The following is an 18,779-nucleotide window of genomic DNA, read 5'->3' as shown; positions in this document are numbered from 1 at the left end:
GTTTATTTTTAAGCTCTATTGATAAGTACAAATTGCATTATATGACCTTTTTAGGATGCGGGTACAGTAAAAAGTTGATTATTGTCATAGACACTTACCCAATGCCATTCAAGTTAATAAGTTTTATTCATATTTAAAGATTTCAATAAAATAAAATAATGATCGAATTTTAGAGTGAATATAAAGAACAAGTTAAGACGACCATTAAATAAAGCAAAATAAATCATAAAAAATGACAATAATTTGGAAGAAGAGGTTATAGCCTATGAACCAGGAGGGTTTTAACATTTTTTTTTTGATTTAAAGAAGTTAATATTTTTTTAATAAATGTTTTAACGTTATTTAATAATGAAAAAATAATTTGAATTTTTCTCAGTATGAGGCCAGCATACATTGCTTCCTAACCATTCAAGAACCGTTTCTAAAATTTTCAGTAGATGTTTATTTAATGGCTTAGAGTGTTTCAAGTTGAATAGATTTTTTTTTACGCCTTATGTTCATGCTGTTTTAACAACATTTTATTGAATATTGGACTTTGACTTCAAAATACCTGAACCTTTATTTGTGTAAGATAAATATGTTTAACTCAAAATAATTTTCTACTCTATATAAACATTATATATAAATTTCAACTAGGGTTATTACTGCTCACAGAAGTTGTCGGCGTAACATCGATTTTGCTGTTTTTTGGTAATTTTTATTGTTTTCATAGCAACAGGTTACCGTTTTACTTATTTATATATCTTTTTCTCACTTTTTTTTACATATGCTAATAATCTGACAAACTTTTTTTCTAAGAATTGAATTAAAAAATGTAGGGGTTTACTCTTAACCCAACGGGCATTTGCTGATTTAAAATTGGTTTAGATTACGTTTATATGACATTTACGCCGTTCTAAACGTTTAGGAATCTATTCTAAACGAGTACTGAATGTTTAGTTAGCGTTTAAAAGCCTAATCACACGTTCAGTTCCGTAGGAATCTATTCTAAACAAGTTCTGAATGTTTAGTTACAGTTTAAAAGCTAAATCACACAGTTTCCGTACGGAACTAATTAAGTTATATAACTTAATTAAGTTCGCACAGAAGGAGTCGGACATTTTGAATCTTTTATTATGTATTAAAACTATAAATTTATATGAATCTTAAATTATGTAGTTTGTGGTTTAAAAAAAATAAAATAACTTTTTATTTGGTAGTAACTAAATTGAGTTAACGGATGTTTTAGGGATATAATCCTTTTGATAATATTATCAATTATTTCATCAATGTTTCATAATAATAATATATATTATAAAAGGAGGATACAAATTGATAATTAGGTAATTTATAACTATGAATGGCAATTGATTTGGTTAATAATTTTGCTTTCTTTTTAATTCTATTTTATTACCTATTATTTTACATCATCTGATATTTTGTTTTATTGATTCTTTAGATTCATTCGTATGAGTTATGAGTGCAAAAGCAGAGTATATGCGAAAATATAGAAAGGTTGTTAAAGATGCAAATAGTTGCTGTGAATGTGAACCTCCTGGGTTATCAAATTCTTTAACAGATGCAGAAAATGTGTGTGGTTTATCTTCTATTTCAGATAATAGCACTAACTATATACTTAATAATGATTCCTATGAACTTGACAATGACATAGTACAACCTCATAGTAGTTCTGATGATGAAAATTATTGTGATATTGATGATATTGATATTGACATAATACCGCCCAATAGCAGCTCAGACGATGAACATTATTGTGATATGGAGCTTGTTGACAATGGATCTTTTCAATACAATCTAGCTCAATGGGTTGTAAATGCAAAACTCACACGTTTATCATGTAATGGATTACTAGCCTTGTTGAGAAGATATGGGTGCGAGCTGCCTAAAGATAGTCGAACTCTTTTGCAAACACCTCTAGCTATACAAGTTCAGGAAAAGTGTGGTGGCCAATACATTTATTTTGGCCTTACCAAATGTTTACAGAATGCAATAAATCACGACATTTGCAGCGATGTACTCAATCTGCAAATAAATGTTGACGGTATACCATTGTTTAGATCGTCTAAAAGGCAATTTTGGCCGATTCTCTCTGCTGTTAATCATAATTCACCCATGATTGTTGCTTTATATCAAGGAGATAGTAAGCCAAATTCTGTTAATGAGTTTTTAAAGGATTTTATAGATGAGTATAAGTTTTTAAAGTGTAATGGTGTCACTCCTAATGGTAAAAATTACACAGTTATTTTGCACTCAGTTATTTGTGATGCTCCTGCAAGATCGTTTCTGAAAAATATTGTTGGTCACAATGGCTTGCATGCATGTGAACGTTGTCTTGCTGTTGGTACGTCAACTAACAGGCGAACCACGTTTGTTTCTCCTGATTGCCTTAATGCTGGAAGGCGCACAGATGACAGTTTTAAAAATCTTGAATTCCTAGGAAGTCATCAACATGGAGCTTCACCTTTAAATGAAATAACAGACCAATGTATCAGCATATTCCCACTTGACTATATGCATTTGATCTGCTTAGGTGTCATGCGTCGTATACTTCAAGCTTTGAAAAAAGGTGATAGAAAAGTTAAGTTAAGCAACAATAACATATTGCAAATTTCGGAAAACCTTTTGGATCTACGAAAATGCATACCAAGTAAGTTTGCTAGACGCCCTAGATCTTTATTGGACCTAGATAGATGGAAGGCCACTGAATTCCGGCAATTCTTATTATACACAGGGCCTGTTGTCTTGAAAGGAATTTTGGATCCTGAGCGTTACAAACATTTTTTAACACTTTCTGTCGCTGCATCAATTCTGCTCACACCATCAAACGACAGAAGAAATAACATGTTGAACTATGCAAAAGATTTGCTTAGACATTTTGTTGAAAATTCTCAACAATTATATGGTAATTATTTTGTTGTGTATAATATTCATCATTTGCTGCATATAGGAGATGATGTAGAATTTTTTAATTCACCGCTTGATAATATCAGTGCTTTTCCCTTTGAAAATTATTTGCAAACGTTAAAGAGATATGTGAGAGGTTCTTCAAATCCTGCTGTACAAGTAGCAAAAAGAATTCAAGAATATGAAAACGTCCATAAATACTCTGACATTGCAAATGCAACAAACCCAGTTTTTAAATTATAAACAGCGTATAGAGATTCGTTTGCTCAACTAAAAAATAGACAGTTTGTAGAAATATATGAAGTTCAAAAAGATTCATGTATGTGTTATATATTCAGTTTTGCTAATTCGCATCCATTCTTCATTGAGCCATGCTCCTCTGACCTCCTAGACATTTATTTTGTGAACAATCATTATAAGCATTCAAAATCAAAAAATGTGAAGTTTACAGAAATTGAGAGAAAAGTTCTAAAGCTTCCCTGTAATGGCGGTTTTGTGTTGATGCCTCTTCTTCATTCAAAAGAGTGTTAAATTATTTTACTAATTATTTTATTATGGTTATCACTCTTATTTTATTATGGCTTTATCACTCTAATTAGTTGTTATTATGTTTTATGTACATATGTTTAATATGCTTAATATGTTTTTTAATTTAATGAAGATGTTTAATTGTATATTAGCAATAGGACTGAATTTCTTTAGCTATATATTTTTTATCTTACTATTTATATCATATTCATATTCATATCAGCTATATGTTTTTTATCTTCATATTTAGAGGAAGTCTTTTTTTTTTTTAATTTTATTTGGTGCAAGTCAATTTGTTAATCTATTTAAGTTATATTAGATTATGAGTATATTTTCCTTTGTTTTTGATTTAACTTTTTAATATTTAAAAAAATATTATTTTGTTTTGATTTCATTTACTTTTATTGTAAATCTTAACATTAATTATAATAATTAAAAAGATATTATTCTTTTAGATTTTAAAGAGTAATAAATATATAGAAAATTTTTTATAACGTTCTCTTCTGCTAATAATTTCTCTTGATGTCTTGTTTAGCTGGAGCAAGTGCTAATAATAATAATAAGTAAACAAATATATCTATAAAATAGTATTGTATAGTATGTATTAGTAAATGGCTAAACTTATTTAAAACACTTTTAACACAGTTTTTACAAATAAAAAGAGTAATAACATTTTAGCAAAATATCATATCACCGGGCTGTTTGGTTAGAAGACAATCGTGAAGAAGAAGGAGTCTTGCCTTCCGCATGGGTGCAAGGAAAAGTAGTGATGTGGCCACCATCCAAAATGAATGCGTTTAAGTTAATGAAGGAAGGGGTAAAACCTAATGAAAATTGGCGGCTTTTTAGACTAATAAAAATAAAAATTACGTCAGGTTTGGTGTTTATTTTTTGACAACAGCTTCATATATTATTGAGTTGTTATATTTTATAATTTACATTTGTAAAATGTTAAATAATTTATCCATTACTTGTTAAAAAAATTTACTTGGCAATATCTGCTTTGGATAAGTTTTGTTATTTATTTTACAGATTGCTACGAGGATTGTAATAGTTACAATTTAACAGCAGAAACTGAAGAAGAGGATCAGCTGAAGAATGATCAGCAGTTAACAAAAAAGCGCAAGCGTGCTGACTTTGCAACTTTTTTTGAAGGTTCTTTTTAATTAGTTTATGTTTATATCATCATTATTGTTTTAGCGTCCTTGTTTCCGTGCTTGCACGGGTTGGACGTTTCTCATAATGCCATTTCTCCAACATACACTGTCTTGAACATCTTCTTTCCTTAAATGTAGCTTTTTCATATCATCTGAAACACACTCTTTCCAAGTTATTCTGTTTCTACCTCTACCTATTTCTCCTGAAACTTCTAACTATATAGATAATAATGTTACAAAATATATAAACTGCCAAATAATATATAAAAAATATATTAACTACCAAGTAATTAATAATTTATAATTTTGCATTATTCTAATTGAAATAAAACTTATTTTTTCATTTGGAGTTAATATTACTAACGCTAATTTATACAATTATATTAAAACATTTTTTTTATAATTTAGGCGAGAAAGAAGTAGATGTTAATGTTAATGCAAAAAGTAAGAATATTGACAAGTTAGCTAATTTGTTACAATAAACATAATAATAAGTATGATGTAAGTAGGAGCAAAGAAATAATATTTATAATCAGGGCTTTGATGTTGGTGCTACCAACAGCTAGTAATTTTATAAGAAGTGGAGCAGTAGCTGAAGTATTTGAACCTCTGCCTTAAGCCCTGGTGATAATAATAGCCATAGCATTATTATGTGTATGTGTTTTTTAATAAAACAGTTATTTATAATAATTTTTTACATTTACTGTAGTTGTAATTTATTTTTAAAATAGTCAAACTATCTGCATTTCCACAGTCACCTGCTAAACTAAGCAAAATGTTAGCATTAAACAGTTCGTTGAACAAAAAGATTGTGGATATGGTACCACAAAATTTCAAAATTGATCAAGCATGTAAGTTGTCTTTATTAAATTGTCTTTATTTCTTTGAATACTAATAGTAATTTGTTACGATTATATCTCAAACAATATAAGTTAGGATTTACATTTTAGATAAACCTTCGCCGCTTCAACAGTCACCTGGTCTCTTAAGCAGTAATTCCAAGATACCTTTATTCAAATCAAGCATGGCTACAATAACAAAAGACAATAATATTGATTAATCAAGTAAGATGTCTAAATTTATATCTTTGATATAGACCTTCTTCACTTATAGATTGACCTAGTAATTTTTATTACTTATGAACATATTTAGTGTCATTTTCCTTTTAAGATAAACGTGCAAAGCAATTTTTTTAATTAATTTACATTGAAAATAACTTTGCAAGCATAATTTAACTATATAGTTGTTGACATTGTAGCTAACCAATCAGTCCTATCAAACTCTCTTTTTTTGTTAGCCCGGATATTAAATTCAAAGATACCAATATACAGGCGCAGAGCTGCCATATCGAAAGACAATGTACTATCAAGTAATATTTAATTTTTCACTTTAATTGCATTTATGATTTTGATTTATAAATTATAATTATTAGGTTTATTCAAGATTTTTACCTAAAGAAACCATTTTCTCATTTTGTTTTAGTACCATTTATGTCTCTCAAACACTCTCAACTTATTTTGATATTAGTTAATATTTGCATATAGTATGTTGTTGTATAGTATAGTAATTAAGGTCTGACGTATAAACTGCAAAAATGTAATGTTTTATAAAAAAAAATATTTATAAATATTAAATATAATGCTTTTTATATATAATAAATATTTAAAAAGCCTGTACTTGTATCGTTATTTTTATTGCAGTGAAACTCTCAGTACCACCTTTTCAATTGAATAAAAAGTTTCATTCAAACAAGATATTGAGTGTATTAACTGCTCCTCAAGAAAATGAAATGGATAATGGGAGTAAGATATCAAACCTTATTTATTTACATATTATTTAATAACATATTTTCTAATTTGAGTGCTTTTTTTTTACGGTGGACACTGCAGTTGCCCTGCAGTTAAGCAAATTATCTGTTATCAACCTATAACTGCAAAATATGGAAAGTTATAAGTTTATTTTTTTTATTTTTATTATATAAATAAATTTATATTTTACAGAGTTTCAGCGAAAAGTTCTCTATCAATTATCAAATATGGCCAAAGAAATTAAAGTTTTACGGATAGCAGTGGAAACGATGACGATACCAAGTTTAGAGCCTGTTGCTCAAGTCCATCTAGAGGTTATTGGTGGAGCTATTGGAACATTGGATGGGTACAGTAATTTAGAGGAGCAATGTGGAGTTCTTGCTAATCGAACAATTTTAGTAAGTGTATAGCTAAATATTTTTATCTTTACTTTCAGAAAAGACAACCAGAAAAGTTTTAAACGTATATAAAATGTTATTTTTGATGTCACAAAATATATTTTACTTTTACTAAGGTGGATTGACTTTTATTCTAATTGTAATCTTATATCTAATAAAATGTAGCGTTTATGAATAATTTCTTTGTAGATTCGCCTTCTTTCACGAATTGGAGGATCATCAATTAAAGATACTTCAAAGAATCTATTGAAAAGACTTTTTACAAATTTTGTTATGTCTCATTTGAGTATGGATGGAAAAGGTTCTCTGAGAAAGCTTCCGTTTAGAGACACTGCTCTGTGTCAACTTGTTGTCGGTAAAATATGTGTATTTTTTATTTTTTTAAATAAAATTAAATTTAAATTCAGTGTAATTTATATCTACTCAGTGTACACTGTACTAGTTTAACAAAAATTTAAATCTATAAAACTATGGCTTTATAAAATTGTTGAATAAATGATTTAGATTGAGTTATTTTTATTATTTGTAGAATGTGTTTTGAAACGAGATTGTACGTCTTCTGTATCAGAAATACATTCGTGTATTGGTTCCCACCTTAGAATGGCTCCCTTCCGATTAGGTGGAACTGGGAAGGGCTATGCACATATATTCAGTTTTCAGGACGCAGAGGCTGGTTTGCTTGATTCCACCAAAGACGACGCTGATCGACCTGGAGACGATTGTGATGATGACGATGATGATGACGATAATGCAATACAATACTTAAAATTTATGTACATTTATTTTTGACTAATATATAAAAAAAATATATTTTTAACGTTTGATTTGTTTATGACTTAGATAACGCGCTGCAACGTTTAACTTTACGGCGCTAATTTATTTAAAGAAGCACAAATTAAAGAAATTTGAATTTATAAAATTCGGAATGCTTTCAAAACGAAAGATTTAGATTGAATTTAAAGAACGTTTAAAACTAACCATTTAGATATAGTTTAAATGGAACATTCGATTGACCTACGTTCTAGATCGAAACTAAATTAAATCTAAACGTTTAGGAAGAACACTAACTAAACGTTGATGAAATGTTCCAATGCCCGTTGGGAATGGTTTGTGTTTTTTATTTTGAAATTCAAAATTATTAAGTTGCAGTTGTTATTTCTATAATGACGCACAACAAAAACTGACTTTCGAGCTAGTGGCTTAAAGAGAAAACAAAATAAAAATAAAATCAACACAAAAAAATATAACTAAAAAAAAAAATTGTTACCACTGTAGGATGTTTTAATAGTCAATAGTCACTGCAGAAATATTCTTTAGACTCTTTTTATTGGAATCGTAGTTTATAAAATTGCAATGAGAATAGAGATAAACTTTAGGCCAAAAAGCAGTTAGCTGTAAATACAAATATTGCATAAATAACTTTAGATATTAATTTTAAAATAAGCATCATTTATTCATTAATTTTGCACTTTTTATATAAATGAATGTCTTTAAAAATAAATAGTTTGTGAATTGCATATATATATATATATATATATATATATATATATATATATATATATATATATATATATATATATATATATATATATATATATATATATATATCTACACACACGTAAATGTATATATATGAATGAAGAAAATATCTTTATATTATCATGTATAATATCAGGCCTGGACAGGAAGGCGTGCGAATATGACCACGCAAATATTTGTTGTTTTTAAATCATTTTGAAAAATTGACCGCGGCTGTTAAGACTTTGTTTACATTTACATTAGTTTGTTTTTATTTTAAAAATGCGCCAAAAAACTTTTATCTTAACTTAAGAAACTTTTATCCTAAATAAATAAACTTAAACAAAATTTATTTTGAAAAAAGAAAAGAAACCTTTAAAAAGAAAATAATGAAAAATAAAAAAAACTTAACTGAAACTAAAATAAAAAAAACCGAAAAAATACTTGACTAAAATAAATAATAAACTATAACGCTAAATTAAGTTTATAATTACGTTTGGAACTTTTAAACTTTTATCGTTGCTAATGTTTTATAATATTATACGAAACTCTTTTAAAAAAAGTAACAACTTACTTCTAATGATTGTTTAATAAATACGCGAATTTAATAAAAAAAGATTCTTAACAATTCTTCGTAGTAAAAACAAAAGAAAAAATAACTAAATTGTTTATTTTGTGAGAAATACGTCACCTTTGTAAAGTTAGAAAAAATACTGTGGTAGCCACAATTTTTCTGAATGATAATTTATTTTAAAAATTTAAATTTGTTCTTATATTTATATATAATATAGATTATAAATATATTATATATAAATATATTATAAATAAATATAAGCAGATTTTATTCAAAATAAATTACTTTTTTTTGTTTAAAAGGGTCGACGCATTTCTTTTGTCAAAATACATCGCCATCGCCTAGAAAAAATTTTGCGACAGCCACAATTTCTTTGCAATCGTCACAATCCAAAATGAATGCCAAACTCATCATATAATATTTAGAATATTGCGATTTGTTATTTTATATATTATAAGTAAATATAAGCAGATTATATTCGAAATAATTTTTTTTTTCTTTCAAAAAGTTTTAAATGCACAAATAATATTTATACAAAACTTCTATAAACTATAAAACTTAAATTTTAAATCTAAAATAAAATAATAACCTAATTGCAGATCGTGGAATTAAAGCCGAAATGCGTGCTAAACTTTCGGGAATCTCTAAACGTCTTCATGACTACAAACTATAATGTATGGTTTGTAGTTATTTAAACGTTTTAGAGAATTTGAGTCCATTATCGCTGGTTTTTGAAAAGAATGCGTTAATGGTGCATGAACTAAAACCAGCTGTGGATTTAACCAAGGCCAATTTAGTGGAATTTCAAAATGAAGGAATTAATGATATTTTTGATTACTATTTAATGAAATTTAGAATCATTGAAATAGATAGTTTGGCCACTCTTACTTCTTCTTACTTTAAAAGTGGGCATGAGTTGAAAAAATCTAATCCAGAGTTTGTAGAGATTAAGCTTGATAATATTGCTAACGTTAACTTGGAAAATATCAATTATGCTATTAAAGTAAGAAAATCTGCAATAGACGTCATTTTGCCATTGATAGACGATATATTTAGCTCTTTGCTAAACCCAATCTTCGAAGCAATGGTATGGTTAGATCCAGAATTTTGGACAGAAGATAGTACGTGTGGCGATGTCAGCATATCTTTATTGCTAACCGAATTCAAAATTCCTTTAGAAGCTGCAAAGTTGGAATTTAAACTGGTTAGTTCCGAATGGAAAGCTGCAAAACTAAAAATAAATTTAAATTATAAAGGAGTACCAGCTTCACTACTATGGCCGAAAATGTTTTTATATCATAAAATAGAGTTCCCAAACCTGCTTCTTATAGTTGAGCTTGTAATGTGCATGTCTTGCTCAAATTCTTCAGTGGAACGTGTATTTAGTATTTTAACTGTATTATCAACCAATCTTCGTTTAAAGATGAACCACCAGACAATGGAGAACTCTATTATGATAGCTGGGAATGACCCAATTTTACCGTTCTTGAACGAGACGAGATTTTGATCAGTGCCGCCGATATCTATTTAGATAAAAGAAGGATTGTTCGCCTTGATTCGACGAAGGGAGCTAGTAGCGACGAAAGCAGTAATGATGGCAGTTTTACTTCAACTTCGGAATCGGACTACTAAATATTTTAAATTTCTTTTTACTTACGTTCTTACAACAAAAATTGTTATCTTATTAAATATATTAACTTTGTCATTCTTATAACTAATTCATTAAACAGACAATTATGATTAAAGTCGTCCTTTATAAAATTTAAATAATTTTTTAATTATATTTATTTATTTATAAAAATTGAAAACTTGAATTTTTACTTTAAATAAAAGCATTATTAGCAATAAACATGACCGTCAACACTGAGGGTCCATGACCCCCACCTTATTTTTTCGAGGCCCGTTTTTTGTTGTTGAGATATGTAATATTTTTAAAAATTTTAGTATTGTATCCCCCCCCCCCCACACACACACATACACACTTTGAAGGTCGTGTCGACGGTCCTGATTTCTTAACTTATTTAAAAGCGTTTTGCTCTAAAAACATTAGAGATGATTGAAATATTTATTTTTGTTAATTTTAAATCTTGATTTATAAATATCTTTAAAAATTAGCTAGAAAAAATACACTTACCAAAGAGAAAGTTAAAAAAAAAACGTATGGAAGAAAAGAATTGAACGAAAGAGAAAATAAACTTATTTTAATCGACCTTATTTAATCGACGTTTAAGCGTTTTTTTCTCTAGAGAATTTTTTTTTTAAATACGCAGGCATGTTTTTATACTTAAACAGAAAATGATCAACGAAAAAGAAAATAAACTTTTTTAATGGACATTACAAGCGTTCTTTTTTTATTTTATAGGATTATTATTTTTATTTAAGCAGGCAAGTTTTTATATATGCTTATTACAATTTTATCAATATACATGATAATTAATTTAGTTTTATATTCATTGTCATTTCTGATTTTCTATAAAAACTGACGTTTTTAAATAAATATACTTACGTAACAACTTTTTTTAATTATTCGTTCGTCTGTAACATTAGTTAAAAACGTTACAATGTTTTCAACAAAATTTGTTACATTAAAAAAAACGTTTACATTTTCTATGAACGACGTTTATAGAATAAATTATAGAATTAGTTTATAAGCGTTTATAATCATAAAATATGCATAACTTTATAAATTAAAAAAATAAATATATTATATAGGTATATTAATATAAATGTATATATATTAAATATAAAATAATAAGTTAAATATAAAATAATCATCTAAGTTTTTTTTTAAGTTTCCTCATAGCTTAGATACTTTTTTTTAGGCGCATTTTTAAAATGTAAACAAAGCATTTTAACAGCCGCGGTCAAGCTTTCAAAACAATTTAAAAATAAAAACTGTTTGTGTGGTCATACTATCGAGTGAAATCGCACGGCTTTCTGTCCAAGCCTGTAATATTGTATACTTAAAAGAGTGATCAATAGATAAACTAAAGCTATATAGTGTACATGTTACTTTCACCCAAAGTACTAGGAGTTAGCTAAATGCTAATGTGTAAAACATAATTTAACATGGCAACTCTGAGTTTCATGTGTTACCACAATCATCAATTTTTATTTTTTTAATGTTAATAATGCACATTATCACATTTACAAGTATTTTAAACCACATTAAATGTAAAACTCTTTTACAACTAACAGCTAACTAAAAAAAAATTAACCTAACTACTAACAATTTCCTTCCCGTAACAATCCAAAATACAAGTATAAACCCACTAATAACGTCCACAAAACATTTTGTAGCAAAATTAAACTTTACTAATTGCCTGATGATTATCAGCAATGGCATTGCTTATAGTCAACGACATAAAAACTGCAATAACATCAGTTAAGTTCTTTTTACAATCTGTCACAACACAGCAGGTACCAGTAAAGGAAAGTCAAGTAAAGCCTGCAAATACCAAAAAAAAGAAAGGAAAAAAAAGTTACAATTTTTCATTACAAAAGTATTATATGGATTTTATTGTTAATAGAATTAGGATAATAATACTACTGAAAATATAGATAACAAAAAATAGCTATAACAACCTAGTTCTATCAACACAAAACACAGTAACAATAGCGCATTGCATATGATATTTGTAAGCACACATTACTTTGTCTCCAAATTAATTAAAAAAGAAAATATTATAAAAAGGATAGACAATACAACGTAATAACACCACATCTTAATGAGATATTTTATTAACTAAAATACTTGAACTGAAAATATTTTATTTGTTACAATATTTGAACAATCGATGAACAATTATAGTTATTAATATAAACAATTATATCAGAAAATAGCAAGCAATTTTTGAGATATTTCTTATAAATGGTCATTATCAATTTTGGTATTAAGAAATATGTAAAAAGTTTTATTAATTCTTTCTCTTATCTAACAAAAAGAGGAAGAGAAAGAAAGTGTTTTCAAAGCAGAATGTTAAAAAAAAAAGTAAAAAAACACACAATAGATAACTGTAATAGGTAACTGGTTTTATTGCGTTACCATTAAACAAAACTAATTTTACCTTGGTTAAAAGATAAATTCCCAGCATTTCTTAACAAAGTTCCGGCATCTCTCTGACTGTTGACTAAGGATTAATAGAGTAAATTTATTATCATATTAAATTTACAAAACTAAAACCATGTTTCAACAGTAAGCAAACTAATAAAAAAATGAAGCGATGAAAAAAGGCAACTAAAAAAAGAAAAGAAAAATTATGTTTGAAATTATGAAAAAATTAAAAATCATTAATGTTAATAACTGTTTGTTTATAAATTGTTGTTATAAACTGTTATTATTCTAAATATTAATATAAATATATATATACTATAAATCACTAAATATATTACAATAAATATATAAATAATATTACTACAAATAGAAAAATTCATACTTTGCTTTGTTCTCAAGTTAAATCGAATTAACAGACATTAACACTTAATACTTGCAAGTAAGTTATCTGCTCGCTGAGCAGCAATTCTTTCATTTCAGCATTTCATGTCAGCAATTTTTTCATTTTTATGTCGTCTATTACCATTTGCACTAATAACTTCGAGTCTAATATTATCCATTTCAAGTTCACAATTATCATTAAACATTACTATTGTTACAACTAAATAATAAATAAACATAAAAGAATCATACAAATTGCAATCTTTTCTAATTAAAGACAATATTTCAGCTTAAAATTGATTGTAAAACTGAGATACACGATTTCTAACCAATGTTGCATGTTCTAACCAATGTTGCATGTCCAATTATGCCATCTCTTGGAAAAAAAAGTAAATAAACAGTAGGATCTAAGTTAGCTGACATTCTCAATAAAACTTATACATGACCTTTTGGGTAAATAACTTTCCTGGAAGCAGGTGGAATACCATCTTCTCCAACGAATACAACTGCAACTTCACTAACTATAGATTGCAAATAAAACATTAAACTATGTAAGCAAAGTTGATTGCAATGTCATTGCTTTCTAAAATTTACTGCTGCAAGTGGGTCAGAGATATACAGTTGATAATGTTGGTGGAATATCTTGATCTGTCCTTAGATTACCTAAACAATGAAAAACTTGACTACATATTTTATAACATGACAGGCTACGATTTATAGGTTAAACCACATCAGTAAATAAAGCAAAATAATGACAGGCATATTAAATTCTAATATCCTTTAAAACATTGATATTGGATTTATGATATAACTTCCTGTAAATCTAGCAGAAATAGTGAAATTGGAAGCAAAACTACCTTTGTATCATGGCAACATAATAAATGTGTTTCATCAAGAAATTTTTAAGCACATCAATGCTGACGGATTATTAAGCACATCACAATGCTGGTTCATTTCTCCTAAATAATTATAACTTAAAACAGTATCACTTCTTGCTATAAAATAAATTCTGATTGACCCACAAGATTGGTACCTTGATTTTGATTTATTTCTTTATAAAAATTTATGTACGCAAACAAAATTTGTAGCTGGAACAGACGATGCTATATTACAAAAAGTGTGCGTAGTTGCAAACCTAATTCATGCTTTATTTAAAACTGTCAAATTTTATCCCAATTATCAAAAAAACAATACTACTTGCGCCAACAACGCTATAGTTAATCGCGCTTTTGATCGTTTTAAATCACTACTAATTAAAAAAATTTATTTGAAGGCTTTTAGAGATTTAAACATCAATCCTAATTTAGGATTAGTGGAAGAAGCTGATCTTACTGCTAACGCCGTTACTTTTGCCGAAACCAAAGCGCATGTGCAATCTGCTGACCCTAATGGACTCATTAGACCACTCGCAACGTATGCCGTAGGAAACGAGCTGCTACATCGCCTGCCAATTATCAAACAGCGCTAAGAGATAGATATAATGCTTCCTTAACTGGGGATAAAGGTATGAAATTTTGAGTACCTTTGAGTTTATTGTGTGAAGTTTTTCAAATGAAAGACTATATTAGAAAAAATAAACAATTTAATTGGAATTTTATATTGAAAATGATATGAATCAACTATTAGAATGGGTAAGACCTATTGCCGATGCCGACATAACAGCGCTTGCCAACGTGGGTTGGTTATTAAAAACCCTATCATTTATGTCAATACTTAGAGAATCAAACCCAGTTTACCGTTAGAAAGATCTTTATATATCAACAGTAAAAAAGACGAAGCTTATACTTTACTACGTTTTGCTCATTACGAACAAGTTGTAACCAATGTAGAAAATGTCACCGAAGTCACTGTGAATTTAGGAAATATAGAAACAGCAGACATTGTACCACACTGCATTATATTTTGCGTGAATTCTAAAAAAGAAAGCGATTATTTAAACAAAAATTGTTTTACACCATGTGAAATGGCATGAAATATAATTTAAAAATTTACTGTTTATAATTACAGAAGGACATTTGTTAATTCACCAGGTGACACAGTTGAATTTGATATCACTAAAGTCGATAATCAATGGCAAATTTGGAAAAGTTATGTTTCTTGGTTTAAAGGAAATACACCCTCTACTTTCAATATTAATAACATTGCCGATTATTATAATATTGATGATGACACATTTTGAAAAGTCCTGGTCGCTATTTTAGTACTACTAATACTTTAGAACCCTTAGTCATTGACACTACTAGCGAATACAGTTATGTCAACGATAAACCTCCAGCCGTTATTGCAGGAAATATTTCGTTTCAAATCAACGTGCAATTTACGGTTCAATTTAGAGGTATACTTACTATGTATCTTCAATACCCAGCTGCACTTGTTTCAACTGAAACAGCAGATAAAGAACAATTAAACTACGTTCCTAATAAATTTAAAGCATCTTAATCCATCATAAAACATTTTCATTTTTTATTAAATGAACCGTATTTGTATTGTATTTTTTTATAAGCAAACGACTATTTAATTCTTAAAAATTCTTAAAAATCAAAAACTTGTTTTTTTTTTATTCTTGTGTTAATGGCTCGCAGGCGTACAAGAAAAAGCGGTCACCGTCGTCATCATCGACATCATAGAGGTAGCGCACATCCTTGTCATCATAGAGGGAAAGGGAAATTTTTTACGCGAGTTAAAAATTTCGCCCATTGATTACTAAAATCAAACGTAGGAGGTTACGCACTCGATTATCTACAAAAGCAACGCAATGCCTACAAAAATTTGTTGCACCGCATATAAAATAAAAAAGAGTTTATGTAAAAGAAAAAAAATGATTAAACAGGCGAAAAAGAATTCGCGGTGTAGAATTACGATCCATTACCTCTGCTAAAACCGATATTCTAAAAATGCTAACTTATTATCCTTAGTATAGATGTTTAGATAAATATATTTCACCCAGTTTAATTAATTTACCAGGTATTTTCTAATAACCTTTTTTAAATTTGCATATGTTAAAACAATACAACATTACAATATAAAAAACTTTATCTAATCTCAAAAACGTCGTAATGCATAGAAAAAGAGGAAGAGTTTATTTACCTCCCTTAAAAGGCACAGATAAAAAACGTTTAAGAAGACATTTAAGAAAACGAATGCGTGGTAAATTTCTTCCCTTATTAGCAGCAGTTTTAGCACCAACTTTATTACCATCACTAATTCCACGATAAAAAATGTATAAAAAAAGACATAAAAAAAGACATAAAAAAAGACATTAAAAAAGACGTTATAAAAGACCAAGACAAGTGCGTGGAGAATTTTTAGGACCCCTTTTAGGAAAGAAAAATTTGTAGGATCCCTTTTAGGAATGGTATCTAAAGTGGTTTCATCTTCCTTTGCTAGCGCTATTCAACCTACCATTGGTAAAGCTGGTTTGGGTGGTGCTATTTCAGGTGGTATGAGGAGGAATTTCTTAAGGAATCAATCAAATTGGAAAATAATTTACTATAATATATAAAAATAATCTTTACAATGTTTTTTTTATAATTTTATTACAAATATATAATCCCATCCAAGTAAAATAAAAGCAGCCAATAACGTTCCAAATAAATAACCTCCCACTAAAACGATAATAAAAAGACTTGAAAGCGCTAATATTGTCATTATTTTTTCTTTCACTTTATTAAGGGACTTCAAACGGTCAAATATGCTATGTGAGTCGTGCATTCCACCATGATCTATCGGAGGATCAGGTTTATAAAGTTGGACTACTGCCACCGTTGACGGAGTTTGAAATTGTCGTATTGGTTTGTTTTTTGTTTCCATTTATTATTACCCTATTTTATTTTTTATTCTTTATATACTTTTAGTCACGGTTCATTAAACAAATTAAAATTAATAAGATTTTTTTTTATTACCTCACATTTTTTTTTATTATTAAACTGCTGCTAATGAGGTGCGAATAGGCGCGAACAAGGTCTAGCTAAACAAGCCGTGATGACGTTGACACAGACAACGGGAATCAAAAAACCAACATTCATATATTATCATACAACATTTGTTTCAGACAAACCTATAGCAAAAAATAACAAGGGTTATTTAACTAACATATTGCAGAGATTAAAATATAAACAATTATATATAAACATATATAACAATTTTGAACAGTTTTTTTTAATCTTTAAGGGCTAACTAAAAAGGTATATATGTATGTATGTATGTATATATGTATATATATATAAATGTATATACATATATATATATATATATATGTATATAAATATATACATACATATATACATATATATATATATATATATATATATATATATATATATATATATATATATATATATATATATATACATTTGAAGTGGTTTTATACTAATTTATAATTGATCTGTTCTTTAAAAAACATTGAGCACGCAATTTTGTAGAATACCTTTTAAAGTTGTTCAAATATATATATATATATATATATATATATATATATATATATATATATATATATATATATATATATAAATTATGTTAATGTATTCTACAAACAGAGTGCTCAATGTTCTAAAAGAACAGAGCAATAATAAATTAGTAAAAAGGCTTGTCTAAATTTTGATTACTTTAACACTGTGTTTTACCATCAGTAGGTTCATCAGGAAGGATCTTCCTATACTAATTAGGAAGAATTTTCCTATACTAACTAATTTATATAAATATATGTATATATATATATATATATATATATATATATATATATATATATATATATATATATATATATATATATATATATATATATATATATACACAGACACTGTAAAATAACATGTAACAAAAAAAGGTCCTCTTAACGATATAGTTGCCCCCTAAAACTGCAAGGCTTGGGATTATAACCTCCGTGACCCCTTTAATCCCGTACTGTGCATATATAATATACAGCAATGACACGCCCATAGGGCAAAGTAGGTTTAAGCCTAGGGTGACCAAGAGTATGTATATATATAAATATATATATATATATATATATATATATATATATATATATATATATATATATACAAAGGCAATTCTTTAAATAAAATTAGAAGGAGAGGAGGAGTGGTGTGAATCCTTCATAAGTACCGACTGGCTTCGTAAAAAGAAAAATAAAAGTTCTTGAAACTAAGTAAGCCGACTTAATTGTGTCAAATACCCGACTATATTAAAAAAAAAAGCAGACTATAACTTGAAAAGCACCATCTTAAGGTAGGGGGGAGGAGGTGTTAATCCCCCAAGAATGGTGTGATTGTGTGTTTTGGAGGGTGTGTATGTGGGGGGTGGGGTGGGGGTGGGGGGTGTGCGAAGCATTTGTAACCATTGGCACTTCTAAGGCTATATTTTCGCAATTGTTGACAGAAAAAGCTTTGTCCGTGTTCGAAAAAGCATCATTATTACGAAAACAATACAAAAATCTCGCAGAAAATTAAAAAAAAT

General features: G+C 27.9%; 1 protein-coding gene across 1 annotated transcript; it reads left to right on the top strand.

Annotated features, from left to right (window-relative positions):
* The first annotated feature begins 4,012 nt into the window (after positions 1 to 4,012).
* On the top strand, positions 4,013 to 5,704 carry LOC136089496 (uncharacterized). Its single transcript, XM_065815525.1, has 5 exons — positions 4,013 to 4,307; positions 4,465 to 4,587; positions 4,998 to 5,033; positions 5,321 to 5,440; positions 5,540 to 5,704. Exons 1-5 carry the CDS (start codon positions 4,202 to 4,204, stop codon positions 5,647 to 5,649), a joined length of 495 nt encoding a protein of 164 aa, XP_065671597.1. The 5' UTR covers positions 4,013 to 4,201; the 3' UTR covers positions 5,650 to 5,704.
* Positions 5,705 to 18,779: the final 13,075 nt, after the last annotated feature.

Source organism: Hydra vulgaris, chromosome 13, assembly GCF_038396675.1.
Source record: "Hydra vulgaris chromosome 13, alternate assembly HydraT2T_AEP".
NCBI classification, from domain to species: domain Eukaryota; kingdom Metazoa; phylum Cnidaria; class Hydrozoa; order Anthoathecata; family Hydridae; genus Hydra; species Hydra vulgaris.
Note: the sequence above shows the minus strand (reverse complement) of the source record. Positions and strands in the feature narration are given on the sequence as shown.

Bases quoted from the DNA above. Each gene is read 5' to 3' on its own strand.
- LOC136089496 (XM_065815525.1), top strand. From the start codon at position 4,202: ATGTGGCCACCATCCAAAATGAATGCGTTTAAGTTAATGAAGGAAGGG. The intron at 5,034-5,320 runs GTAAGAATATTG...TTTTTAAAATAG, and splicing joins TGTTAATGTTAATGCAAAAA to TCAAACTATCTGCATTTCCA. The intron at 5,441-5,539 runs GTAAGTTGTCTT...TTTACATTTTAG, and splicing joins TTTCAAAATTGATCAAGCAT to ATAAACCTTCGCCGCTTCAA.